At 42.2% G+C, this 12,661-nt stretch overlaps 1 protein-coding gene across 1 annotated transcript in view; it reads left to right on the top strand.

Annotated features, from left to right (window-relative positions):
• Nucleotides 1–2,911: 2,911 nt before the first annotated feature.
• The window catches only part of LOC103479187 (E3 ubiquitin-protein ligase RNF220), a 62,061-nt gene continuing 52,311 nt past the window's right edge, over nucleotides 2,912–12,661 (top strand). Inside the window, exon 1 of the mRNA XM_017309855.1 lies at nucleotides 2,912–2,962. Coding sequence (XP_017165344.1) covers nucleotides 2,912–2,962 — 51 coding nt within the window. The remainder of the gene's footprint in view (nucleotides 2,963–12,661) is intronic.

The raw sequence follows: 12,661 nt of genomic DNA, 5'->3' as shown, positions 1-12,661 counted from the left end.
CTGCTCTGGTTTGTTTGCTAAAGCCGCCGGACTCCCTCCGTCGCCAGTTAGTCGAGCGARGCAGCCAGAGGGGCAGAGAGAGAAGAAGGCCGTCCAGATCCGGAGGCAGTCAGGGTGATAAATAAATAAATGGGTAGATAGACAAGAAGACAAAAAATAAAAAGCAGGTAGACAGGCAGGGCACGAGTGAAGCCCCGCCACCCGTCCTGCCTCCATTTCTGCACCTATAACTCACTTTTCTCGCTCTCGGAGAGGAATGGGGGGGGGCAAGAAAAGAAAACAATAAGAAATAACAATTGGCAAACGGCTGAGGCARGCGGCGCATTACAAATGAAATGTAATGTTGTTACAGTTTGGAAATAATGAATTATGAGGATAAGCGGGGATCTGTAAAATCGCTGTAGCGATTTACCGAGGTTTCATTTTTCAACTGTATTGAATTATGGAGGGATGGCCTCAGTCAACTGCAAAATACAAAACGAGGGGGAGAGGATGATTCACCGTTACACTCTGTGTGTGTGCGTGTTTGCGTGTGTGTTTGTGGATGTGTTTGTTTCCTCAGTTGCATGCAAGGATGTGCAGCATTGGCCGGTGGGGTGTTTATGCTGCAGCATTTGCATGCATTAAGTGCTTGAGACTTATCCATTGAAATGCATCTCTGTGTGTGTGTGTGTGTGTGTGTGTGTGTGTGTGTGTGTGTGTGTGTGTGTGTGTGTGTGTTTGTCTCCCTCTAGACCTGTTGAGGCCTTTCTCTTGCTCAGCCCCACCGCACATGTGATAAATGTCCCTTATCGCCTCTGTCATTGTAATAGTCCCACAACAGGCCCTGGAGAGAGAAGGGGACAGTGCAAAGCGGGAGAGGGATGGAGAGACAGATAGGTTGAGGGGAGAAGGAGGGAAACAGGTTAAGCGGTTGTTGAAATCGTAACAGTTACAAAAAAAAAAAAGAAGAAGAAATAGTGGAGGAAGAGGACAGAGATGGAGGGACGGTGGCGACTGAGTGGGGGATAGCTAGAGTTATCAGCCGGTCTTGTAAGGGAAGAATACGCATCAAGCTGCCAATCATCTGGCCTGAAAATTGCTCTGAGATTTGAGTCCCAAGACGGTGAGAGCATGTGTGTGTGTGCGTGTGCGTGCATGTGTGTGTGCGTGTCCAGGCAAAGCCCATGTCGCCTCCATGCTATTACTGCCCCCATCCCCTCTGCCGCGACCGTCTCGCCCTCTCCCCGGTCACCGTTCGTAAGCCTCAAACTCAAAAAAACACTCCTCTCATCCCGTCACTAAAACCGACACTCAGCCCATCTGAGCCGCCGCCACTGTCGTCTGCGGCGACGGCTATCAGACGAGGGAAGGAGRCGCTATGAGAAGGCGCACAGATGGTACGATGGGAAAAGAGAAAAGGTGTAGAAAGAAGAAAATAGAATGGAGGTTAATGTGTGAGCAGGAGCCATTTCAGTGGCTTTAATTTTCTATTGATTTTGGCAGCAGACTTGTCGCCTCAACTGTGTGTGTGTGTGCGCGTGTATGCGTGTGTATGTACACGAGTGTGGGAGACAGAAAGAGACCCTCCAAGCTGTCTCCATCCAGAATCTAAAGATGTCTCAGCGTAAACAAAAGCAGAGACAACCTAATTACTGTCTGGTGAAAAGCGCATCGCGAGAAAAAGCCTTTTATTTCTCTCGTTTTATTTTCATTTAGGAATCGTGACTTTTTTAACAATCTTATATAATTGCTTTTAAACCTTCTTTTTTTGTGCGATCTTAGATAACCTGTCAATAGGGATGCAGTTGAGAAAATAAACGTTCAAAACCAGGCGCAAAACACCGACATCGACAGAGCTAATGATGAGATGTGAAACAAGTGTGATGATTAAGAAATTAGGACCAGGTGTGAGGAGGGAGAACAAAAGTTTAATGGTTACATGTTTTACCAAGGTGTTTAAATATAGCTTGGTAAAGCTATATATAAAATAAAGCTTGGTAAGCTAATATAAGCTTTGTAAAGCMACGGGCAAAGATGAACCTAAAACAAAAACGAATATTAAAAATCATTAACTGATGATAAAGAAATGTGAAAACACACTTTTATAAGAAATAGTGCATCTCAGTAGGATTTGTTTTCTTTTCCTGTTCATTGTTCATAAGTAATACTCCATAAAAGAATATTTATTTGTAGAATATTGTGGCATTTTAAGGTCTGAGTAAAATGGCAAAGAACCAGTGAGAGCAAAGTCTAATGAAACACCTCCCTCTATTGGACAATGATGAGATGTTACCATGCAGCTACGGGAGCAAGTTGGGAGACAAAATTAAGGAAATCAGAGGAAATGAGAGAAAAGGTGAGAAGAGGAAAGAAATGCAAAAGAAGCTAGAAGAATTAAAAAGAGGAAGAAGAAAAAGAAGGAAGAAGAGCTGACAGAGYGCTGTAAATCAGAGTGAGAGCGGGTTGATAAAGATCACAAAGATGTCCGATTCCACACAAACACACACATGAAGTTGCCTCAGGTAAAATCAATGACATACCAGATTCCTGTAGAGATAGATGTGTCGGTTCTTCCAACATTTTCAAAATGTGTTCCCATTGCCATTTTTGTATATTGCTCTTGTCTGTTTTTCTTTCTGTACTTTTGTTTGCTTGTATTGGTCAGCAAATGTCTTTTTTTTTAATGAAGTATAATTTAAGGAATTAAAATTTGGTAGGGTTGTTTAAATATAGCTTTCACGAGAAAAAAAAAATCATGTGGTCTCTCGTCTAGGGGCTCAGAGTGGCCCGCTGCATTGACGCTGCCACGGTGWCGTGGCACGCAGAYGAATTTCYTACCACAAAACGTGACACGTAAAGGCAACCCAAAACTTTAAACTCTTACCTCGCACTGACGGCAACCGTAAAACCATTTTTAACTTTTCACAGCATGAACTCGGAGCACACTAAACCGTCTTTTGCTCTCGCCGAGCTCGACTTGGTGAGTCGTGCCGACGGAGATCGGCGAAACGCTGAAAGTTTGCTTTGTGGACGTTTGATTTCCATTCCGGTGACACTCCTGAGAGACGGGTAATATAGCAGACAGCTAGATAGATGGAAGGGAAGACTGCTCCCCTTGTATGAAGGATTATCCCCTATCCTCTGTTTGTGACAAGAGCTGATAAGGGCCTAAGAGAGGAGGCAGCAAGAGGCTGAGAGGGCTGGTGACACACAGACACACACACACACACACACACACACACACACACACACACAATCCACCACGACAGAGATATCAATCCATCATTTAGAGCCTGGGATTCTGCTAGAGGAAATAGGTTCTCTTCAATTGCTGACAAGCCAACATGCACACACTACCAACACACAGGCACACGCACACACTCACCTCCAATAGCGTTTGCTGTACAAAAGGGCTCATGAGGCTTTCCAGTTAAATAGGCCTGTTTGAATGACTGTTCAATTTCATCTACTTATCTGATTTACATTTGCCATTGTTGTCACCGAGGTTGTGGGTTAGTGCATTTAGAGCTTGTTGTAGCCTGAATTWCATTGTTACCGATAGAAATCGATAATATTAAACGGAGCAATCTTGGATGTTGCTTTCTTGAAACCAGAAGTCATAGAACTATTGGTTTTAAGAGGCTGAACACCATTATACCGACAGTGGCAGCAGGGTCCTGAACAGATAATAATAGAAAGGATATAGGGATGCCTTTATTTTCTCTACGCCAAATTTTGGCCAAACTATGCCCCTTTTCAGGTCTTTAAAATGGCCTTTCTTCCCTATTCTGGTGTTTTATTTAACTTGAGTTGTTTTGTATTTCTAGATGCCTAAACGCCACCATAACAAAGCATTAAAGAGCAACAGAAAGGTGAACTGAAATAAAGTGTCTGGGCCAGTGTACATAGTGGCAGATTTTAAGAGGAAACGGAATCGGTTCTCACTCTAGACCAGAAGACACAAGTCAGTATAAAAAAGATTAAAAAAGAAAGTAAAGGAATYAACACTGTGCCTCGAGTTGCTCGGAGATCAAACGTTGCAGAGACGTCGGGATGAAACGGGGAGGAGCCGTTTCAGAGTCCCGCATTGCTCAGCTCCAGGTTAGGTGGCAGGGCCATTTGGCAAAGGCGGCGGTGCTAGACTTGATGGATGAGACAAACTGCAGGCTCTTTCCTCTTGTAACTTTAAAATCATTAAGCCTTTTACACGGCCATGCAGATTTTTATGGCCACCTCGGACAATCTGTCGGCATCGGTACCTTTTAGATCAGCAAGATGAGAGAGGACGGAGACGGGCGGTGGTGATAATGTCGGGACTCTCATCTAATGTGATAGGTGTCTCTCAGCAGCAGTTGGGTTGAATTTATAATGCCATTTCTATGACTAATCTGTTTTGAGATTTCCTTCAACCCGTTTTAGTGCGGAAAACCAAAGGCACTCTGCTTTTATTGTTCAGCAGTACAGTAAAAATCTGCAGCATGAGTGACACTGCAAAACTTTGTGGTATTGCATTAAATATTACATTAAGAAAAACAAATCAAATATTTAGGATGCTGAATCAGTGTTTTCACTGTGAAGTCACACAAARGGTAATCATATAATTCATATGCAAGAATCAGATTTACATTTATTTAAATGCATATTTATCCCCTCTGATCCTGCTAACACGAGGCAGGTGCAAAATGCAGTTCAAGCATGCAGCAGGTAAACGGAGGGAGGGGGGAATAAGAGGACAGCATGACATTGATGTAAGATTTTAATCTGCCGCTCCTCTTCGCCAGGCACGCTTGCTGTGCCAAATACGGCGAGGARTAACCAGGAGACACACGGCGAGGATATGAGCTGTATTAATAAAACCTCTTTAGCTAAGACAAACTTTTACCCGGGCGAAGCAGCGAGCAGCGCAAACGCTAGCAAAACATAATTGCGCCTCTTTTTAATAAAATGCTGCTTCCTTTTCTTCTCTCTTTCCTCCCTGAAGTCAAGCTGTGTCCACCCCCCACCCCCGCACAAAAAGGCCAATAATGTTAATGATAAGCCCGCAATAACAACAGGGTGGGTGGTACTGCGTTGCGCTCTGAATATTATCAATAAGGAATCGCGTGTAAATCTATCCATCTCCTCCATCTCTCCTGTCCTGCTTCCACACACTGCCTCCTCTGCTGTTAGGATTCAATTAACACGGAGCAGGCAGCCACGGCACCCTCATTAAAGCTAATTAGTTAAAACATCAGCCAATCTAGCGTTAATTGGCTTTGGTAATTAATTCAGCTGCTCGACCATATGAAGGCATCAGGGAGCGGGGTAATGAGAGGCAGCAAAGAGGTGCGGGGGGGGGAGGGAGCAGGATTTAGGGAAAGAAAGAAAGAAATGAGATGAGTAAATGAGACAAACGATCACTAGACAAAAATCCAGTTGTATAACAAGGTGTATGTTTTGAGTTTAGGGCTAAAATGCATAGCAAAGAAGCAAACCTCTCTAGCCATTTTCTGGCGTGCCAATGTTTTTCCAAATTTGTGCCGAAACAACTTTTTAAGCAAGTTATTCCATGATGATKAATCGGATAATAAAACGTATGTTCAAATGAATTCTGTAAAACAATATTTAGAGTCAACAGGACACAGATTAGAGTTGAGACAGGGAGCATTTTTTTTAAACCTGCTGACATCCCTTTTCTCCTGTTGACACGGGATGTTCCTGTCATGATTGCACTCCTGTGGGATCCAATCCCAGACAGGCCCCCACTTGCCCACACCTCTCCTGTATCCGTCGCGCTGTGGACAGCTGAGGAAGGAGAAATGGGACAGAATCTGGCAGCAGAGATGGGGCACCGGTCAGTAGAGACCATYCTACCTACCAAGCCCTTCTTGTGTCAAATAATGGTAAAACACAAACTTTGAAATGCATATGACGGAGGCAAATCCAGTGAAATGATTCTTGAAGTAATTCCTGAATTATTTTTTGATTAAAAGGTGAAAGCATTTGTTCACAACTGATGCCATCAGTCACTACAAGTTCAACCATAAGGTGACAGCAACAAGTAGGGCTGAAAACGCCGTAATGTCATTATTAGCAGCCTACATTAATGGTCACCGTTGTGCGCTTGCTTACTTTTATTTCTGGCTTTCAATCCTTCACTAAAAATACAGTTGAGTTGAGTCTTTATTTAAAAAGTAAATGGTACTGCAGATAAAATCTGCTTGCCTCCAACAACAGGTAGCAAAAGAAGATTAAATAGAAGAAGTGCATTCCTATTTATTGTCCATTAGACATTTTTGGAAAATGTATCCTTTCTGTGTTCATATGTACAAGGCTGGTCAAAACKACAGGAWATCAAAACRGTGTGCGCTGTCTAGCATTTGTTGCAAGCTGGCGCTCATGAGCGAAGAAAGTGTTAGCAGTCACTAGGTGTTAGACCTCGTTCATGGTTTTGTGCATCAGTCTGACAAACATATGCTTTCTGACACTGTTTTACTCTTTCTGTCTTACAAAAATGGCAAAGTGACATTTAAATGAAACTGAACTGTGTTTCCAAGAATTTTAAATCTTCTACACATTTAAAAACAAATACCTCCACATGGCAGATGGCTGTGGTTTCGGTGTTGTGCCCGAGTGCTTGTTAAGGTTCTTAAGCCAAGATTTGGTCTATAACTGCAAGTCGTGGCTCTGCTCTTTGGGTCACCGATTGGCTAATGCTCCATTAATTTACCTTTGTCTGCCTCACCAATGTCTCTCTGACACACACACACACGCTTACACACGCAGGCACACRCACTCTGACAAGGTGATGGATTGGATAAACAGCTGTCAGTAGTCAGAGGTAACCTCACTTGCATCACCGATGTCTCAGAGACAGACATGTGTGCGCATCGGTGTCCCTGGAGTAAAAGTCGCTACACTCACCCTGAAACGTATACACATGCACACACACAGAGACGTACACGGGGATCATCAAATGACCATTTGTCATTGTAAATTCTGAAACGGGCCGTTGATGATTTATGATGTGGCAACGTGTTAATGTTCCAGGCTCTTTGTTTTTCCTTTCCGAAATGCTTCAGTATTCGGTTGAGGTTTTTAAAATGTTGTCTACATAAATTGTCGGCCACATTTATTAAAAGTGATGGTGAGTGTGTGTAAAAACCTTTATATTAATAGACCTTTTATGCCGGTGCTAGATGCTCTTAAGACTTTAGAAATGTCCAATCTTTAATATCAGTATAACTGTCAGGGGAAAAAAAACATATCTAGACGTTAATTGGTTTTAATAAAAATCACCGGCTCCTGATTTATTGATACCCTTGCTTTATGTCGTTCAACTTCTTTTGATGATGAGATCAACTCTTTGTCTTCTCATACAGTTGAAGCTGTGGGTATTTAAACTTTCTTTTTTGCACCTTTTTTGCTCTCTTCTCCTTAACTCACCTCATAGCGTTTCTACAATTGTATGCAAATTGTTATGGCTAAGAAATAGGTTTGATTTCATTCTTGGCAAACAATTTCTATGTTGATTGAGCTCTTTTTTTTCCACTTTGCTGAAACACACTTTTCAGCTTAATAATTTTTTTTAAATTACATTTAAATCATTTAAAACCTCTTATTTTTGAGAGTGCATGATRCACATTCAATCTCGCACGTATTCATGCTTTGCTTCACAGCAAACCAAACCCACCTGCAGTGTTTGTTGCCAAACGGCTCTGTSTTAGTATCATTTGACTAAAGCACATGTTTCTCAGTAAAGTCACACCAAGAATCCATGAAAGACCCAACAATAGTTCAGTTTTATGTCAAGGTTTTTCAAACAACAAAGGTTTTCAAAGTTTTCATGAGTAAAACAAATCCAGAGTATCACAGATCCCCCGTCTTACTGTACTTAAGAGCAAGAGGTGCTTTTCTACACATTCATATTTTGTATTTTTAGCTGCATTTATTACACAGGATTGCTAGGGGTACCAATAATTGGGGTTCAGTTGTTTTTGGTATTTTCTATGCCTATTTRTATATCATATCTATATTTAAATAAATTTACTGAGATTTAAAAGTTGGACTTTTCTAAATTCTCCAGTTAGAGATTTTTCTACTTCAACTAAAGACTCACTCATTAATTTTAAGATTAATTACACATCTTTTCTTTTTGGCATGCCAGTTAATTTTCCTGAGAAAAAGCCTGTTTGCTCCTTGKGAACCTCTTGTCAGTAATGGAATAATTAATATTTTTAACATAAAAACTGCCCTGCTCATGTAAAATAATTACATCCTCTGTTTAGGACTTGACTCTCTGCTCTCGCTCGTGCGCGGAAATGTTGTGACTCGAGCCGTCAGCAAGCACAGCCGGTTTAGCACGCAGACGCACGCACCGCCAACACACCTTTTCCCCTTCAATCCCTCCATCCAGCCATCTCTTCATCCCTCCTCTCYGCCGAAGCCGACATTTCATTTGCTTTGCTAAAAGTGACAACCCCAGGGAGCGTGGGAGGGATAGTGAAAGAGCCTGGTGATGAGTTTTGAGCAGGGCGTGGAGGAGTGCTATTTAAAAGCACCATGCATCATTGTCAGGGAGTGAGACTGCACACACTCACATGCACACGCACGCACACACACGCARGCTGGCGGATACAGGAAATGCGCACATGCACGTAGAAACGCAAAGCAGCATGGGTGGCAAACTGAAGTTGACCCCCGTTCCATTTCATCAAATGCCCTCTGAATGAGCCAAACAGCCTCATCTGTTTTATACACACACACACACGCACACACAATCCCATAGACAGAGATCAGTGTCTAGCCTGCTTAAATCACAGCTCACTTAAGCAAAAAACCATATCACTTCACACACACACACACACACCTTGCTAGTCCTATTTGTGTTAATATGGCCTCTGGTTTTGGGCTTTAGGGCTCATATTTGCCATTATGGAGATGACGGCTTTACGGAGCCCCTATCACCTCACCTTGCGTCGTTTGGGGAGAAGACAGGGAAGAGTCAAAATGAGGGTTGACACCTCGGTGGGATTTATTTGATTGCGGATGCGAGGCGGTGTCATTCTGGAGAAGGGGAGTGTGGCAGGAGGAGGAGGAGGAGGAGAAGGCCCCCGGACCCTCAGGCTAAGTGAAAAGGAGACAAGAAGAAGACGGTGGCGTGGTGGGTGTGGGGAGGATTGGTTAAAAAAAAAAAAATGGAGAAATAAATAAAGGACAGGAAAAGGAAGGAGAGAGGGGTGGCGGTGGCAGAAGTGCCCCCCACTTTTCCTTTCGTGAATCAAATCAAATTCCCCTTATCGCACATTATTTGAAGAGGTTATCTGGCGCGGTAATGCGGTTACGCGCCAGGCCGCGGCTGAGAGATTTTCTTGTTTACCAATGTTGGCGGGTGTTATAGCTAACCAGGATGGGGGAGATGGGGTGGGAGGCAACGCTGGAGAAGGATGTGGAGGACGTTTGGGRAAACTGGAAACTCGGGTTGCGGGCAAACACTTGATGCCCGCATGAAAACTCATGTATAGGGACAAGAAAGTAAACAGTGGATTTGTAAAATAAATAATAAATAAGTGGAGCGTTTTTCAAGGTTACAAAATCAGACTCCTCTTATAGGGGCTTTTGCAAATCCATTCAGGGAATGGTTTTACAGCATGTGCAGTTTGCAAGACTACCCGCTGCATTGCATTGTGTGTGGGGAATTAGAGTGGGACCAAGAAAAAAAAACCATGCAGTATATGTGTGTGCCAGGTCATAAATCTCTCCCTTCTGACTCTTATTGTTGTGTTTAAATCCGGTTAACATGCCCAGCAGTCATTAGCTGATTGTGCGTATAATTTACAGGTCTGATAAATTCCCTTCAGAACATATAAAGGAAAAATGTAAAAGAAAACGATCTGGTTGGTGGAACGTCAGCCATTTCATTCCTGTGTTGATGCAGTAAAAGTTCAAGCWAGCTTTTTTACGCCCCCTTCTTCGCAGCAGAAACAGTGTGCTTCTGATACTCTTCTCAYGTCTGTGGATTTCAGCRTTGAGATAATCTCCAAACTCACTTACAGGACCTATTGAATCCCCTTAAACATAAACTTCCATGTAATCCATGTGAAAACCAATTAAACGGACCAAAACAAAATAATACCTAAATGTGAAATAGAGGTACATTTTGTCTTCAAAACCTTTTATAAATGAAAATGTAAARGAATCTTGTCAGCATTTGAATTCAGACCTCTTTACTCCAACACCCTTTAACATAAGAAAGAGTTCAAGTGATGCCCTAAGTCATCTAATTAATTAACTTTGAACAACACTGAGAATTAACGGTGTCCTGATGCTACTTTTTCACTTCTGATACAATACCGATTGTTATTGAAGCTTTCAGCATTGGCCAATGCCGTTTTCGACCCGATACGATATCAGCACGATTCATATGTACTTTCCAACTTATTTTGTAATGTTAGAAAAAGCCTCATTACTCAGAGAACAATAGATAGTCAATAAGTATGAGAACAACTGACCCATTTCTTATCAACCAATGGGTCTGAAACGAGCTCTGCTGGAAAGAAATGATGGGGCGGACTCAAATGCTGGAATGGATTGCTTCTATTGCCGTGCCTACATTGGAGATTTTAGATGCATTCTGATATCACCCGATAATTGGTTTTTGGCTGATATCAGACTGATTTTTTTATATCAATGTTAAATCGAGACACCCCTATTGAGCACTGTTCAGTGCATAATAAAAATAAATAAAATAATGGAAAGAATGTTGCAAAGCTTTGAACTCACCAAAACATGTACTGTAAGCTGCCAAGCAGAATCGTTAATCAGAGCTAAAAACAAAGTAACTCTGCAAGAAAACCTTTGAAAGGRTTGAAGATCAAAATGGTTCATATGCCTTTTGATGGTGACCAGGTGCATGAAGACGTTGCTGACAAAGTAATAMATTTATTTGAATCGGCAAGTTTCCCAAATGCCGACTTATTGGTGCTGGTCTATCAAGCAAAATTCTGATAAATACCTTAAAGCTGTTACTTTATAAAATGTGACTAGAGTTTTCCGAGGCACTGCATCCACTGAAAGGCAGCAGTGCTGGGGAAGATAAAAGTGAAGAGATGACACGTAATACGGGTCATTAATGGGATTTGGACCCTCAGAGTAGCGGGGACACGCTTTGCCTCTTAGCCCATTGAGCCGTGAGGACACCCCAAAATGGTGTTTTATCTCAGGCCCCATTGAGAGCAAGTATTGAGCTGACAATCCTCGTCCTCCATAGAGGTGGCCTTTTACCTCAGCCTATTGTAGTTTGTGACTAGCCGCCTGCGCTATCTAGAATCTATTGATTCCCACTTCATCTGGACCTGAGCAACGGAGGGAGGGGAGAGAGACTGAGAGGAAGCAGTGAAATACTCCTAAAAGGGATTTTCTTTTTTTTTGGGTGGCAGGGGGGATGTTTCTGACAGAACTACTAAAAGCAGAAAGAGGTTTTCGAAAGAATTATACAGGCGTCCACATCTATTGGCGCACAAAGAAAGACCAGGAATGGCTATTGTGCAAAATCCACACTTATGAAATTACAGAGCAAGGAATGMCAAATAAGTATGGGATGGTAGGGAAGCAGAAAGAAGTGAGAGAAATTAGAGCATTTGRTAGCGTGGATTAAAGGGATGGAATAAAAATACAAGGACAGGACGCGGTAAAGAGAAGACCACACGTCTTTGGTCTCCACTCTTCCGTATGATCCGACTTCCTCCTCCTTACCATCTGCTGTGTGTAATGGCCCATGGTTGTGTTTGTTTGTTGGACTTATCCTGTTATTTTAGGGTTTTAAAAGCCTGGCCAAGGACAGGTTTCGTTTAAACACATCCCGAGCTTCACTTGGAACTTGAAAAACATGTYGGACAYGAAGATGTTCTGTTTTTGTTGATACCGAAGCGTGTTTTAAACTGTGGTACAGGTACAACAGGTGGTACTACTGGTGTTACTTGGGTGGGCTTTTAGTAAAAATGTTGGTGTCTGAAAGGGAAATATGAACAAATTAACTGTGATGGTGAGCTAAGCTAATGTGTCAGCTACACAAAAAGTGTAGCACAATTGTTATTTTTGCAAACTATGTCATAAAGCAGAACAATATGTCTGCATTCAAATATTAACAATWGTTTCATTTTATAAACCCCTGGCAGCTCAGTGTGAATGTGCCAAATAGGAGCCATTCAGATGGTATTGTGCATTCTGCCTCAATTGGTTTAGTAAGGTAGCATGTAGCAACCTGTTTAGTTGCTGTCTTTGAGACAGTACAAAGAACAAAGATTGTGCTTTGCAAGATGCCTTTAAGCAATAATTTATTCCATAAGGCAAGTTAGAGATCTGGTGAGCTCCCTGTATTGGGATAAAATATMGGTCAAAAATGGTACTAATTATTTACTTTTGCATCTGCATGTTAATTAAATCCTCTACGGATTGAGTCTTAGGAGGCTCCAACTTTTAACACTAACTCTGATTCTTGGGTTCAGCCAGACAAACTATTATTTTGTTACTACAGTTGGTAGTGCATACATTGAACGGATGACKGATGGATGACCTGAACGAAACCAGTGAATGTCGCTTGGCGTCGATGTAAAGAAAGAAACGTTGCACCGGCGAGAAGAAGTGAGAGGAAGACGCTTTATAAGATGGGTGGAAAAGGAAATGGAAGATGCAGAGAAAG

This window comes from Poecilia reticulata, linkage group LG17, assembly GCF_000633615.1.
Source record: "Poecilia reticulata strain Guanapo linkage group LG17, Guppy_female_1.0+MT, whole genome shotgun sequence".
NCBI classification, from domain to species: Eukaryota; Metazoa; Chordata; class Actinopteri; order Cyprinodontiformes; family Poeciliidae; genus Poecilia; species Poecilia reticulata.
The sequence above is the reverse complement of the archived record's forward strand: the minus strand, read 5'-3'. Positions and strand labels throughout refer to the sequence as shown.